Source organism: Pteronotus mesoamericanus, unplaced genomic scaffold (genome assembly GCF_021234165.1).
Source record: "Pteronotus mesoamericanus isolate MK-2021 breed Mesoamerican mustached bat unplaced genomic scaffold, CSHL_Meso_final contig_78, whole genome shotgun sequence".
NCBI classification, from domain to species: Eukaryota; Metazoa; Chordata; class Mammalia; order Chiroptera; family Mormoopidae; genus Pteronotus; species Pteronotus mesoamericanus.
This window is the reverse complement of record NW_026555258.1, coordinates 27,389,196-27,403,280: the sequence shown is the minus strand read 5'-3', so window position 1 is coordinate 27,403,280 and position 14,085 is coordinate 27,389,196. Positions and strand designations below refer to the sequence as shown.

At 43.9% G+C, this 14,085-nt stretch overlaps 2 protein-coding genes across 2 annotated transcripts; one reads left to right on the top strand and one right to left on the bottom strand.

Moving 5' to 3' along the window:
• Window positions 1–481: 481 nt before the first annotated feature.
• ALG2 (ALG2 alpha-1,3/1,6-mannosyltransferase) lies at window positions 482–4,721 on the bottom strand. Its single transcript, XM_054584619.1, has 2 exons — window positions 4,164–4,721; window positions 482–1,774 (listed from the first exon to the last, which is right to left on the bottom strand). Exons 1-2 carry the CDS (start codon window positions 4,506–4,508, stop codon window positions 872–874), a joined length of 1,248 nt encoding a protein of 415 aa, XP_054440594.1. The 5' UTR covers window positions 4,509–4,721; the 3' UTR covers window positions 482–871.
• A 147-nt stretch (window positions 4,722–4,868) lies between these two features.
• SEC61B (SEC61 translocon subunit beta) lies at window positions 4,869–13,220 on the top strand. The gene is made up of 4 exons (XM_054584620.1): window positions 4,869–4,992; window positions 5,191–5,288; window positions 10,122–10,223; window positions 12,913–13,220. The coding sequence occupies exons 1-4, from the start codon at window positions 4,990–4,992 to the stop codon at window positions 12,998–13,000; spliced, it is 291 nt and encodes a 96-aa protein (XP_054440595.1). The 5' UTR covers window positions 4,869–4,989; the 3' UTR covers window positions 13,001–13,220.
• The last annotated feature ends 865 nt before the right edge of the window (window positions 13,221–14,085 follow it).

The following is a 14,085-nucleotide window of genomic DNA, read 5'->3' as shown; positions in this document are numbered from 1 at the left end:
GGATGACATTAAGAAATAAACCCCAAGCAATACACACACTACACACACTATATGTGTGACTTCAACACTCAGTGTATTCTTAGTTTCTGACTTCAGGCTTGGCTGCCTAAACTACATATGGATCATGGAACCCCGTATTTAGTATTTCATTGGCTTTCCCTGTAATACAATAAAATCATCTTTATAAAAAAAAAAGACAAAAAAACCCAGAACATTTTTGCTATGGACCCAAGGGAAGGTATGACTAACCAAAATTTCCCAACAGAGAACAAAGAACACTTAGGTGCACTGATTCTGGGAACAAGAGTGACCCTGTTCTCATTATGCTATGAAACCAAATTCTTCAACTTGGATGATAATACACAAACGATCAAAACCAATTAAGACACAATATGATTCATTTTTATAAGGCAGAGCAGCAATAATCTAGAGAAAATAAAATTAACACATGGGACTATACATGTTTAAAAAATAATTTATTTATTTATTTTTAGAGAGAGGGGAAGGGAGAGAAATGTGGAATGGTACCTGGCCTTCAACCCAGGTACCAACTGAAATCTGGCCTTCAGTCCAGGCATGTGCCCCGACTGGGAATTGAACTGGCGATCTTTCAGTTCACAGGCTGGTGCTCAATGTACACAGCCACATCAGCCGGAGCTACAGATTACATCTTAACACTGATAAGACTCAGAATTATTATAACATATTGTTTTTCCAAAAAAGTACACAGAAAGGTGTGGAGTATAAGATGATGGCTCAGATTCAAGATTAAAGCATATTTTTTACATGGTCTTTGGCATTAGAGTTTTGAGGCCAGAATCTATTAAGAATGATATTAATGAATGTAGCATAGACCCCTTAAAAAATCTGATTATACCAGAAGTTTGGTGACATACTGGTAGAGCTGTTCTGTAAATGCTTCAGAGGAAAACTTCTCCTTCACCCTGGCTCTGCCAGCCAGTCCCATTGTGGCTTTTAAGGAAGGTTCATGGATGAACTTTTCTATTGCTTCTGAGAAGTGCGCTGGGTCAGGCTCACACAGAAACCCCGTGACACTGTGGACAACGGACTCCAAGGGCCCGCCTGAGTTAACAGCAATGACTGGGCACTGCATGTACATGGCCTCCAAAGGGACGATGCCGAAGTGTTCATTGCTTGGTGTGTAAATCACACACGTGCAGCCGTGGAGGAGTGAGATTTTCTGTTTGTCCGAGAAAGACCGCAGGAAGGTTACAGACTGGTCAAGGTCCAACTGCTGGACCATTTTCTTTAATTCTTGATAGTGTTCCACGTTCTCCAGGACTCTCTCGTCATAACCACCAGCCATGATCAGATGAACCTTGCCCCAATCTTGGGATGTCAATCTTTCACGCAGCTTTACTAGGGTTTCCAGTGCCAATGTCAGGTTTTTCTTCCTTTCATATCTGTTGATAGAGAGGAACAGAAATTTTTTTCCCTTGGGGACTAGATCATCAAGTTTTTCAGGGACAGCTGAATCAAAGCTGGTAACATTCAGAGATGGGTAGAGAACATTGGGGTCTATGTGAGACAGGGATGTAAATGTTTTCTTAAATATGGCTGCTGTGAACTGGCTGTTGACCAAGATGCAGTCGGCCATGCCTGTGGTATATTCTTCTAGCCAATCAATCGGGGCCCTGTACAGACATTTAAGAAAAGAATCCCTCTTGGTAAGAAGCAGATCTGGGAAGTGACAATAAAACAAGATCTTCTTACGCCGTCTGGCCAGCTTGAACACTGGGATACAAGCAGACACCTAGCCAAAGCAAAAATCAACAGATATGGTGACTGGTTACCTAAACTTCAAATAAATCTAAAGAACTAGACATCCACACTACCTACAAGTTTATGGGCTCCTCATGGGCAATGCCTCATTCTGCTTTGTGTTCCTGTAGCCTCTCACCTGGTATTAAAGGCTGGTAGACATTTTCTGGATGTGTGCTAAATATTTAAAGCTGTAAGTCCAGTGCTTTCTCTAGAATAGTATTGTCCAGTGGAAATAAAAACCTAGTAACCACATTAAAATTTTTTAAAGTGTTAAATTAATTTTAACATTTATCTAAAATATTACCATTGCAAAGTGTGACCAATGCTAAAAATGTCAATGAGATACTTTACACTTTTTTCCACATTAAATATTTACAATCAGGTGTGTATTTTACACTTATAGCACATCTCAGTGCAGACTAGTCACATTTCAAGTGCTCAACAGCCACCTGTGGTTAGTGGCTACCATGTTGGACACAGCAGCTCTAGTGTATTTCTCCTAAGGAACTGAAGGAGCTATACAGGTTAGAATGCAGGTTCTGGAATCAAGATCACCAGGGTATGAATCTTAGTTCCACTAGCTAGCCATGACCACGATCAAGTAATCTACCTCTCTGGGCCTCAATTTCCTTTTCTCTAACATGGTGACAATTATCATACAAAATATCCGTATGTTGTTTGTAATTATCAAGTGCAATGGGATATGTGAAAGGCTTAAGAATTTGGCATGTAGTATGTGCTCAGTAAATACTAATCATTATCATGACTAAGTGTGAACTACATGCTGTCATTGTTAGATAATTTTACAAATCACTTGATCTCCAACTCATTTAACACCTGAAGGTGAGCTTTAGGGATACTGAAGCATTTATCTAAAGCTACTTAGTGAGAGAGTAGCAGATAAATGGAATTTGAATCCAGATCTCCCCTACTTCCAAGCTCAGTTTTTTCTCTACCTGCTGCAGTCTTAACTGCCTCATGTTTATTAACTAGTTAGACACTCAGGGTGTTTGGAGAATGAAATATCTTCCACGCAAGCAAGGATGATCAAAAGTAACTCAGAAGTCATAAAGAAATACAAATACGAATGTGATGCCATTTCCCCCATCAGTGTGGCAAAGACTAAAATGGTTGGCAACATTTAATGTGCACAAAAGCATGGAGGCTCTATCATATGTGTGGGAAAGTAAAGTGACACAATGTATTGGGAAGGCAAATTTGGCAATAGCTATTGACATTTAAAATGAACAACTCTTAGACCTACTAATTTTATTTCTGGGAAATTGGCCAAAGGACATACTGGTACTTGAAGAAATACAAAGAGAAGGTATAAGGATGTTCATTAAAAAACTTACCTAATCACAAAACACTGGCTACAATTGTAGCGTCAAAGAATGAATTAATTATGGTGTAGTTAAAAAAAGGCAGAATTTCCAGCCACTACGAAGAATGAAGTTAATCTCTAATTCTGATCTATAACGATGCTTCCAAATAGAAATTTTTTGTGGGGAAAGAAAGCCCAATAGTAATATGCTATAATCCCAATTATTACAAATAAGATTTAATCTGTCAACAGACACATACGCTCCTGTAGCCATAGACAATTTCTGCAAGGATACCGGAGACACTGTTAACAGTGGCAATCTTTAAAGAAAGGAACTGGGGTGGAGCTTTTATATTATACTTTTTTTATATTATTTGACTTTTTAGTCTTAGTAAAAGTTACTTGTTTAAAATAAAAACGGTTTTTTGGGGGGAACGAGGGGAAGACTAGGTGTCTAGAATAATTAAGAGCCCAGATGCAGGTGGGGACTCTTTATCAAGCAAAACAGTTTGAACTTTTCAACAAAGATTAATGGAGAGCCACGTAAAGTTTTAATGGGGACATGACATGTTTAGCTTGATATTTTAATACCTGACACTGCTAAGAAGCGGGATGACCTGGCTGGAAATGCTGTAGATAGTGTGATGTATGTGGCCTAAAAGTAGTGTCAACAGAAATAGTGCAATGAAGGAAGACAGACGAGTCACTCAGAAGTAAAAGGTGACTGAAGGCTGTCTTCGAATGCCTGTGTTTCTTAGCGGGAGCCCTAAGGCCCACCTGCTTCAGAATCACCCTCTGTGCCAGTGAAAAAGGCAGATTTCGGGCCCCATCTCAGGCTCCTGGATGAAAAGTTCTCATGGTGGGGCCCTGTAATGTGCAACTTAAATGTGTCTACACTAAAGCTCGAGAACTACAATCACTCCCAGCTCTGATCTCTCCAGATGAGTTCCAACCTTTCCGAATCCCAGACCGGAAGAGATCATCAGAGATCAAGCAGTGTACCCTCCGCAGTGAAAAAAGGGGGCGCGGCGACGGACCCGCCCAGTCACCTCACCTGGTCGCATACTACGACGTCGAACTCCTCGTCGCCGAGGAACAGCACATAGAGCGCCAGGAAGATCATGCGCACGTAGGCACAAACCGCGGCGCCGCGGCCGCCCCAGCCCAGGCTGCGCGGCAGCCAGTCCCCGGCGCAGCGGACCGGCAGTTCGCGGCTTTCGGCGAAGCAATGGCCCGGGTCGTAGTGGGCAGTCCAGATCTTCACATCACATCCGCGCTCCCGCAGCGCCAGCGCCGCGTCCAGCACCAGCCTCTCGGCGCCGCCCACGCCCAGGTCTGGGTGCAGGAACAGCACCGACGGGCCGCAACCCCCTTTACCATTGATGTTGTGGTCCCCCATGGTCCGGATCTCTCGCCGGCTCCCCTACGCCCTTAGGCACTTCCGGGCCGGGTCCCTCCCCCGGCTCCTCGCAGGCCCCAGCGGGGCCGACTACGCCTCGCGGCGGCTGCCTGGCTTAGGCCACATCAGCGAAAATCCGTGGGCGCCTAGTAACTGCCGGAGAAAAGTTCTCGCTTGACCGAGTACATATACACCCTCCTTTTGGTAGAAATCAGACTCTAAGAAGGCCGCTGTGATCTAAAGGAAGAAGACGGAAGGTCTGTACTTCCCACATAGCAGCTGACCAAGTCGCCTGTAGCAATTTTTTACAGGCATATAGTAGGGCAACCCAGGCGTCCTCGGAGTCAGAGACCCTGCCAGCAGGTCTGGGGGCGGGGCTTGAACCAGTTTCTGAACCAGCTTCTTCGGCCGCAGGTCCTCTGAGTGCTGCAGTGCTTCCCTGCCGTCTGTTTTGGTTCCCTGCCACCCTCCAGTTTCCAGCATGGTATGACTACCCGAATCGTTCCCGCTTAGTCCCCCTCTCTCCCAGGTGCTCCGCGTTCTCCCTTACGCCTTGCCCGTTTTCCGAGGCTTCCTTGCTTTCCCCACCTTCCCGTGCAGATGCCCGACTTGGCTGTCAGGGCCTGGGGTCTGGGGCTGGCGGGCCGCGCTCACCCCTCTGTCTCCTTGTTTTCCTCCACAGCCTGGTCCGACCCCCAGTGGCACTAACGTGGGCTCCTCAGGACGCTCTCCCAGTAAAGCAGTGGCCGCCCGGGCGGCGGGTTCCACGGTCCGGCAGAGGTAAGGATCCCTGCGATGCTCTCGGTTGTGGGCTGGGAAAGATAGGGCCCTAGAATCCCCTGGTGCTGAGAAGGAGACACCGAGATATTAAGATTCCTAAAGACAGAAAGAGCGTTAAGTGACGCAGTCGTGGGAGTAATGGCTGCCACTTAAGAAAAGGAGACAAACTAGAATTGAGCCAGAAACAACTTTGAGAAAACTGATTATCATTGAACTGGTGTCTCTGCTTCTCAGCTTTGCATTCCCATTTGTACCTGGAGGTCCCACACACACTCAGTTTCACGTGACTTGTCCTATCACCCCAGCCCCACCCACAGTTACGTTTCTTTACTGCCATATGGCACTGCTCTACACCCCTTCTCTACATTCCTTCACCCTGAGCCAAGACTTAAGCGGCATCCTGAATTTTTCTTGTGCACTCTCTCAGTCCAGTCATTTGTCAAGCTTTAAATTAGACACAGAAACCTGCTTATTATTTCTTTTCGTCTTCATTGCTGCCGCCCCAGTTTAGCTGTCAACTTCTCTCATTTAGACATTTGCGTTTTGTACATAACGCTTCTACTTTCCTGGTCATTCCCACGCCAGTCCATCCTGAGCTCTGGTTCTGTCACTCTTCTGCTTAATTTCTCTGTTAGTTTCTTTTGCAGAGCAACAATAACAACAACAACGGATAGCAAGGTTCTTGATAATTTTTTCCAGCCTAACAGCCTTTTCTCTCTCTCTCTCTCTCTCTCCTGTGGTCCAGCAGTAGTGAACTTATAAGTGTTTTATGAACATTCCCACACCACCCCCAACACACACTCACACAATTTCTGTTTATTCTCTCAAGACTAAACTCACAGGTTATTTCCTCTTGAGGCCTCCTCTGACTCCAAAAGTAGCCGTAGCTACTCTTCCCTTTTGCTCTCAAAGCATTTCATTCATATTGTGGTAACAGCATTTATTTCTGTATTAGACTTTGGTAGGCACTGCCCAAGTCAATCTCTATTCTGTTGTGAGGCCTGATAAAATAATTGATGAATAAAGGGAGGAATCATTCTTGGGATGTTCTTTGGGATTTTTGAAGGAACTGGTGGAGTTTTATCTAGTGAGGGGAAGACCTTGAAGGAATACATGAAAGCTGTTCTTAACAATGTGAAGAGTGATGAGATTTTTCTTGTTGGCTATAGTAGGTAAATATAAAACTAACAATTTGAACTTGCAGGAGGCAGATTTCTGCTCAGAGGAAAGCAGTTCTGATATAACTCTGAGTAATGGTTGGGTTATCCTGAACAATTGAGAATTGCTTGTCACTAATATGTTTGAGGGAGGGCTGGGAAGGGTCAGCTGGAAAGTACCTCAAGCTGTGGTTTGGGTGATAGGGGTTTGAGTTGCTGTCCCATGTCCACCCTATATTTCAGGGATTCTTTGTGCTGGAATGGAAAACGTGTCCCGTAGGTAGGGCTCCTTGGGACGTGGGTCAGGTTAGTAAGAGCTGGTAGTACCAAGGCAGGGCAGTCAAGCCATCTGAGAATTTTTAAAGAAAAAAAAAGGGAAGTCACGTATTTACCAAATGTAAAGATAGTGAAATAACATTTACTTAATAAAAGTGAAATTACTGCTGCACAAACGAAATGGAGAAACTTAAACATTTGAGGACGGACGCAGCTTTTCAAGTTGTGGGTGTTGATGTCACTTAGGGTTCAGGATGGCTGGGACTAAGGTAACTAGGCAGATCATGGTTGTATGTATTGAGAGAGAGAGCGCCATGTTCGCTTCTACAATTGGGGCACTCTAAGTGTTACGTAACATGTGTAATGTAATAGGTTTTGGCTGTCTAAGAACACATCCATGCTTTGTAAGTCTTTATGGAAAAGTTGAAGCTAATGCTTGGATTATGTAGTGTGCAGACTTGTATTCTCTCTCTCTGCTCCATGATATAGTAGGGGCAGTACCTTGAAGAAGAAACAGTAAGGGATTTCACGTCAGGTCAGGCGTGGAGGCATCCTTTCTCTTTTGAGCATAGTATAAAAGAAAGGTGCTATGAGGAGAAAAAGGAACAATGATGCATTGTAAACAGTAACGCTGTAAAAAGCTCCACAGCACTCAAGCAGGTTTAATGGGAATCAGGGATATTAAGATGAGAGAATAGCCCAGGGTATTAAGACGGCCATCAAATAGTGACTGAGGGAACATGCCAGGCACTTTTCCAGCTCTACGGATATATCTGTGAACAAGATAGTCACAGGTTTGACTTCACGAACCTTATATTCCAATGTGGGATACTGGCAAATAACTAAATAATGTAATTTCAGGCAAGAAGGACTATGAAGAAAAGTGAGGCTGGGTGGGGTTAGGGGGTGGCTATATAGCTGTTTTAGCTAGTGTTTTCAGAGTAGGTAGGTGCCGTTTGAGTGGAGACCTGGAAGAAGCCAGGGAGGAAACCATGCAATGGTCGGGGAAGGAATAGGTTCCATCTAGACAAAAGGGATGATTAAAGTGTAAAGACTCCGAGGTAGGAATGAGCTTGGCTTTGAGGAACAGCCAGAAGGCCATCACATTAGAACAAAGTACGTAAAAGGGCAGTTATGAAACCATCATGTCAAGGAATAGGAAGGAGGAGGCAGTTACATAGTGGCCAGAAAAAAAGGGTAAAATAGACCCCAGATAGAGATTAAAATGGGCTCTATTAACCTCCGCCTACTTCCCAGTGTGGGGGCAGGGGAGTATGGGAGGTATTTTTGAATACTTTTGGTATTTCTAGGGGTCCTGACTTTCAACTCCTCTTTGTGTTCCATGTGCCAGTAGATAAAAGAAATCTTAAAAAAGGCCAGGCTAACCCTTTTGAACTCCCGGAGACTTTGAAGATAGGACCTGGGGTTGGGAGATTGGGAAAATAGTGGAAAGTGCCTGGGTCCTAGTCCTGGCTCAGCCCATGACTTACCATGTCCACCCTGGGTTTACTGTCCAGCTCAAATTTCCTTTTATGAACAAGGAGGAAAATTTCAGGGACCTACCCCACAGATTAAATGATGTGTGTATCTCTGTGGGAAAGCTCTTCCAGGTGTATGGATTACTTGGTAAATCCCTCTATAGTATGTTCACTGTTTACAATCAGTTTTCCCATTCTGTCACTGAAACAGTCATACAGGTGTAGTTACAAGTTCCAAGGCCACCATGTAACCTATAATTAATGTGTCTGAGATGCAGTCTTTGTAGGACAGTAGACCCGAATCATTATTTGACACCAGTTGCTCTCAGGGTTCTAGCATGAACGGAGACGGCTCCTTTCCTGGAACCCACAGTAGAACCACGGCTCTGCTCTCCCGTTCTGTGCAGCAGGGCAGGCCGCCTGAGTTCCAGACCAGTGCTTCTCGCTGTAGAGTGTGGGGTCAAGGCCCTGGCAAGGCGAGGTGGGGGATTGGATCACATTTGGGAGGGTGGTGAGAAGAGATGGTAGGGGTAAGGTTCTCACTTCTGTTTTCGCCCTGTATGCTCTTCCCTTTAGAGAAAATCCAGAATCAGTAGCCTGCAGATGACAGGAACGGGGTTTTGAGGGAGGGTAACGATGAGGGGCAGTGATGGGCCAGGGCGCGCCCTCTCTCCCCTTCCTCCCGTACCCAGGATTTCTGAGTTGGTGATAAACGGGCTGAGGGAGGTCCTTCTGACTTCTGCTCTCACACTACGTATGTTGCAGTACTCAGCACCGAGGCGGGATGAGAGGCAGGATTGGAGCAGTGCTTTGTGGAAGAGCAGCTGTCGGGCGGGCCTCGGCCGCAGCGGGGGGGAGGGTTCCCCGGGCCTGTTCCTGGCAGGTGGCGTGTGCTGTCCGCTGCGCCAGGGGCCAGGACTGCCTGCGTCCCACCGCCATCTCCCCAGCCCCAATCTCCTTGAGAGGGACAAGGTCTGGTGGGGCGTGTTCTGCATTTTTTCACATCCCAGCTCTCTGTCCAGGATCTGTGGCATATCTAAATAGTGAAAACAGATCACTGAATAAGTTTTTGTAAAATGTGTGTTCTGTTTTGGGACCTGGATTATAATTAAAGTTTAACATTTTTGTCTCTTGTAGCAAACACAGTAATTTTAAAACATTTTTGGGTAATTTAAAAATGAGATTACAGTTGACCCTTGAACAACATGGAAGTTGGGTCGTCAAAAGTCCACATAGAACTTTGGACTCCCCCAGAAACTTAACTACTAATAACCTATTGGTTGGTGAGAAGCCTTACCAATACCATAGTTGATCAACACTTATTTTGTATATATATTACATACTATATTTTTTACAGTAAACTAAGCTAGGAAAGAGAAAATATTGTTGAGAAAATCATAAAGAAGAGAAAATACATTTATGGTATTGGGGAAAAGCAACTCCCCACACAGTTTAAATGAAACCTGTGTTGTTCAGAGGCCGACTATATAGGGCATTTTAAAGCAGGGGCTTCTTATTTGGCTTCACAAAAATATGTGTAAAGAGAATTGAAATACATGGTTCAAATGTATTGCTCATAGGTTTGGGCAACTGGATGGCCTCCGGAGTCAGAACTAGGTCCTCAGCCCAGCTCGGCCACCTGCTGGCCATGTGGTCTCAGGCAGGCACTTTGTTTAACCTTTTGTGGGCCTTATTTTCCTCTTTTATAAAACAGAAATGGTAACTGCTTTCCAGGGTTGTGTATGCCGTAGCATATGGCCGGTACTCCGTTCACGGGGGCGTGAAAACAATTTGGGGTGTACTAACAATAGGAAAAGTTTTTCTTGTTTTGGTTCTTTAACAATGTCACGATAGCGTATGTTATAATGCCATTATAAGGGTTTCCAAAAAAGGCCGTTTGTAACATTTTTTCCTCTGAACAGGAAGAATGCCAGCTGTGGAACAAGGAGTGCAGGCCGCACGACCTCAGCAGGCACTGGGGGGATGTGGCGCTTCTACACGGAGGATTCGCCGGGCCTCAAAGTGTAAGTCTTGGGAGCAGCCCTTGTGTTCCTGTCCCGCGTTGCGGGGCTGTGTGGCCGCACTGTTGCCTCCACCATCGGCAGTGCTGGCTTTGATGACATTTACTCTGCACAACCGCTCCACTTGTGCCAGGTGGGCTGGGTTTGGTTTGTCCATGTACCAGCCAGTTAGTTTAGGGCCTCCACTCACCTCTCTTCATGGGCTGGGTGAAAGCAAGGGAAGAGCTTCATGTAGCTACGCCAAGTAAATGATGGGGACAGAGAGCACGGGAGGGCGAGCTGCCTAATTAGATGGAATTCCTCTTCGTTTGGTGTTCTTGTCCCACACAGACATAGGAGTATCCGTCTGAATAGGAGTTGGGTGGTTTTTCAAAGCTTTCCTGGAAGCATGAGCTGATAGTATTACAGCCTAATGGAAGTTTCTGCATTAGGTGTGTTTCCCAAAGTTCTTTGGCCTTCTTGCCTTCCATGGTTGGTGAGTAGACCCTGGAGGGTGGACACAGCACTTTCCAAGTTCGTGGGTCTCAGAGTGCTCATTAGGTGATGGGAAATGGGCATGCGGGGGACCCCTGTCCCCATGCCTTGCTCATTTTGCTTTCCAAGGTTTCTAGTAATGTGTGGCACACCTAAACCCACAGGTTTCTGATCTGGTAGGCTCTAGGGCAGCCCTGCTTACAACGGCATCCTGGCTCTACCCAGCAGATGGGGAGGAGTAACGACAGCTCGTATTTGCACTGAAGATACAGAAGCTCAGGTTTAGAGAGGCAAAGTTATGTCAAAGATAAGCTAGCACGAGCTGGAATCCTATTCTGACTGTTCATGTGTCTGTCTTGTAGAAAAGAGACAAAATTAGATTTATCTGGATTAGTTTAATTAACTTGATCAATGGCTTGGATCACAAATTTCAAGACTTGTGTGGTAAGGTGAGAATGTATTCAGGAAGTAATTCTTGGGGTCAGGGATATAGGAGTTGTCCGCATTCAAGACCCCCTTTTGGTCTTTGTTAAAGGTGACTTTTCTGAGTGTTTCAGAGAGGAAGTTTGAAGCCCCTTGATGTGTAGGGCATCCAGGGGCAGGAGACCCCTTTTACACCCTTCTCCAGAAGGGGGTGAGAGCCTCTGTCCTGCGGGCGTCTGACCTGTGTCAGCCCTGGGCTTCCTGCTCTGGTGCAGCCGGCTTGTCGCTGCTGCCTGAGCACTCCCCGGGGTCACCAGGAGCTGTTCCTTGAAGTGTCATAAAGCACAGTGTCATCACACTAGAGGGATGGTAAAACGACACAGCTGGGAATTTGTGTCCACAAATCCACATCTTGGAGCAGTCAATTAACAGCTTAGAGTTTGTCGGCTCTTTGTAGGAGTTTAGAGTTTTTTTTCAGGTTGAGAATAGTAGCATTTCCTGAGAGCTTATGATAAGCCTGCATTGCTTGTGTATTAATTATTTAATACCTTAGTAGCCCTAGGAGAGATGTACGGTGATCATTTATACTTTACCGATGAGGAAATTGAGGCTTGGAGAAGGTAGGGCATACGTTCATAGCTCATAAGTGACGGAGCTGGTTTGCAGACTCTGGCCCTCGGACTCTGAGAGCCACCCTCTCACCTTTATGCTCTATGGCTCGTGCTACTCTAACACTAATGCAGGGGCTTTGATTAGTGCGAAGTGGTGCAGATCTCTTCCATGTATTTTTAAATTTGTTTACTCCTATAATTGTGCAGATTTTGAAAAAACAAAATAGTGCAGCATGGACATGGATTTCTGTGCATTGTTTATTGTCCGCTAGTGGCCTCTGTTACTCCGCTGTGCCTCTGGGGTCTCTCCTGCTGCGCATGCCTCAGTTGTATCTGGGAAGTGAAGTGACAACTTGAATTCTCCAAAACCGGTACTGGCAGGAAGAGTCAAGAAGGCGGGGCCCATAACGTTTCACTAAAGTCAGTGATTTAAGGAAGAACTGAAGAGGAAAAGTCTCTTTCCTTCCTATAATAAACTCATAAGTATGAATCAGACTTAGCACACGTTGCCTAAATTTGTTTGGTCCTTGAAGATGGGAATCTTAAAGCAGTAAAGTGAGCAGTATATGAAATCAGAAAACTGGAGCTCAAGTCTCTTCTTTCATTCTAGTAATGTGTTCTTAGGCAGGTAATTATCTCTCTGGCCTCAGTTTTACTTATTTATGAGATAAATATTTGTTTTGCCTATGTCATGAGTTTATCAGTGGGATCATATATTTGAAAACACTTTGTAACTTATGATTCTCATCTTTTCAGGCCTCATATATTGAAGCTAGACAATGAAGGCTGTCTTAAATAAATCTTACTTTGAAATAATAAATTTATAATTGGATCATTTGCACTTAAAGAGTTTTGGGAGGTTTTTCTTATTTTTATTATGGAAAAGATTGAATGCATGAAATTAGAGAGATAGTGTCTCCAAGACATCAGATCATTTTATATGTGTAATTTTAGTACATTTTACTAAAACATAAAGATTCCTCCTATATTAATAACCACAATTCTGTCTTCACCTCTTCAAAATATCCACAATAATAATTTTGGAATTGTTTTAAATGAGGCAAATAATATTCTTGGATGCTCTTCTTAGGTGCTTTTCTCCCCTTACCAGGCAATGTTTAGTAATAGAAATATCGTACTGTATTATTATTAAAAGTAAGTATGCCTTTTCTTCTTATTTTCAGTGGCCCTGTTCCAGTATTGGTTATGAGTCTTCTGTTCATCGCTTCTGTATTTATGTTGCACATTTGGGGCAAGTACACCCGTTCATAGATTGGGCTACATCCATCTGTCTGTCATCTGAAGAAGGAAAAAAAAAACCCCAATATATCTTGGACCAAAAGCATAGTGATTTTCTGTTCATGAGAAAGAAATTTTCTGTAAGCTTTCTGTTTTACAGGGAACTTAATGAGAATTGATTTTAAGGAATCGGTTTTTTTGTATGGCTAATAAACTTTTTAATTCATTTATACCAAGTCTGTTGATGCCTGACTATTAGGGCCCTTAATCCCTCTGTCTTTCAATTACAAGTAAACATGTAGAAAACAAGTTTTGTGGAGATTGTTTCCTTTGTTGGATTGGCAGTTCTTTATATAACCATTCAAATCCAAGGCACTGTAAGGGGCCTTGGCTTGTTTTCTTCTAGGTATTTCTGGCCTGGTGATTGTCATTTTGGTGACTGTGTGGTTTTCAAGGAGTGCGCCTTTGACTCCAGCAGGCAGATCTGTATTCAGAGGCAGCTGGCACCAGGGGGAATAGTCGTAGAAGTCGTAAATCAGAAATCTTGGATGAAATGTTTGCTCATTCTGTTCTTTGTCTCTAAAACCATGGATAAAATTTTTGCCTCTTCTCTCTTTCAGTTCTTAATTCTGTGAGCGTAGACCACAGGTTTTCATATATTTATCGCTTGTTGCTAAACCTATTTTGAAAGAATTCATTTGATAAGTTGGATTTTTCAAATAAAATTTTGTTTTCATTTTGAAAATTAAATACCTTTCTAATCAGAGTGAGATATCAGCATTTCTAAACTGAGTTGATATAATTCCAATCCAAAAAAAATTTTTTTGAGGTTTCACATAGTTTATGATTGCCATTCTGGGCATAAGCATTCGGTTTCTGGTAGAGCCTGGGAAACACCAAGAATAGCTTGCAGGTGCATACTTCAGGAGCCTAGGACTCCAAACCAGATTTTCTGAGGAGTAAGTGATCCATGTGAAATCCCTTTAGTTGTCCAATGTGATAAAGAGGTATATTAGTTAAAAAAAACAGGTAATTTTGAAAATTCTTTGTAAACAAAGCTTAAAAAAATTTTTTTAGAACAGTTAAGCCGTTTCATCATGTTTTCTTAAGCCCTGGCT

What these genes read in the sequence shown, in the direction of transcription:
- ALG2 (XM_054584619.1), bottom strand. Translation starts at nt 4,508, where the DNA reads ATGGGGGACCACAACATCAATGGTAAAGGGGGTTGCGGCCCGTCGGTG. An exon ending in ACGTCGTAGTATGCGACCAG is followed by an intron (nt 1,775 to 4,163) that starts GTGAGGTGACTG and finishes TGCTTTGGCTAG; the next exon opens with GTGTCTGCTTGTATCCCAGT.
- SEC61B (XM_054584620.1), top strand. An exon ending in GGTTCCACGGTCCGGCAGAG is followed by an intron (nt 5,289 to 10,121) that starts GTAAGGATCCCT and finishes TCCTCTGAACAG; the next exon opens with GAAGAATGCCAGCTGTGGAA. An exon ending in GATTCGCCGGGCCTCAAAGT is followed by an intron (nt 10,224 to 12,912) that starts GTAAGTCTTGGG and finishes TCTTATTTTCAG; the next exon opens with TGGCCCTGTTCCAGTATTGG.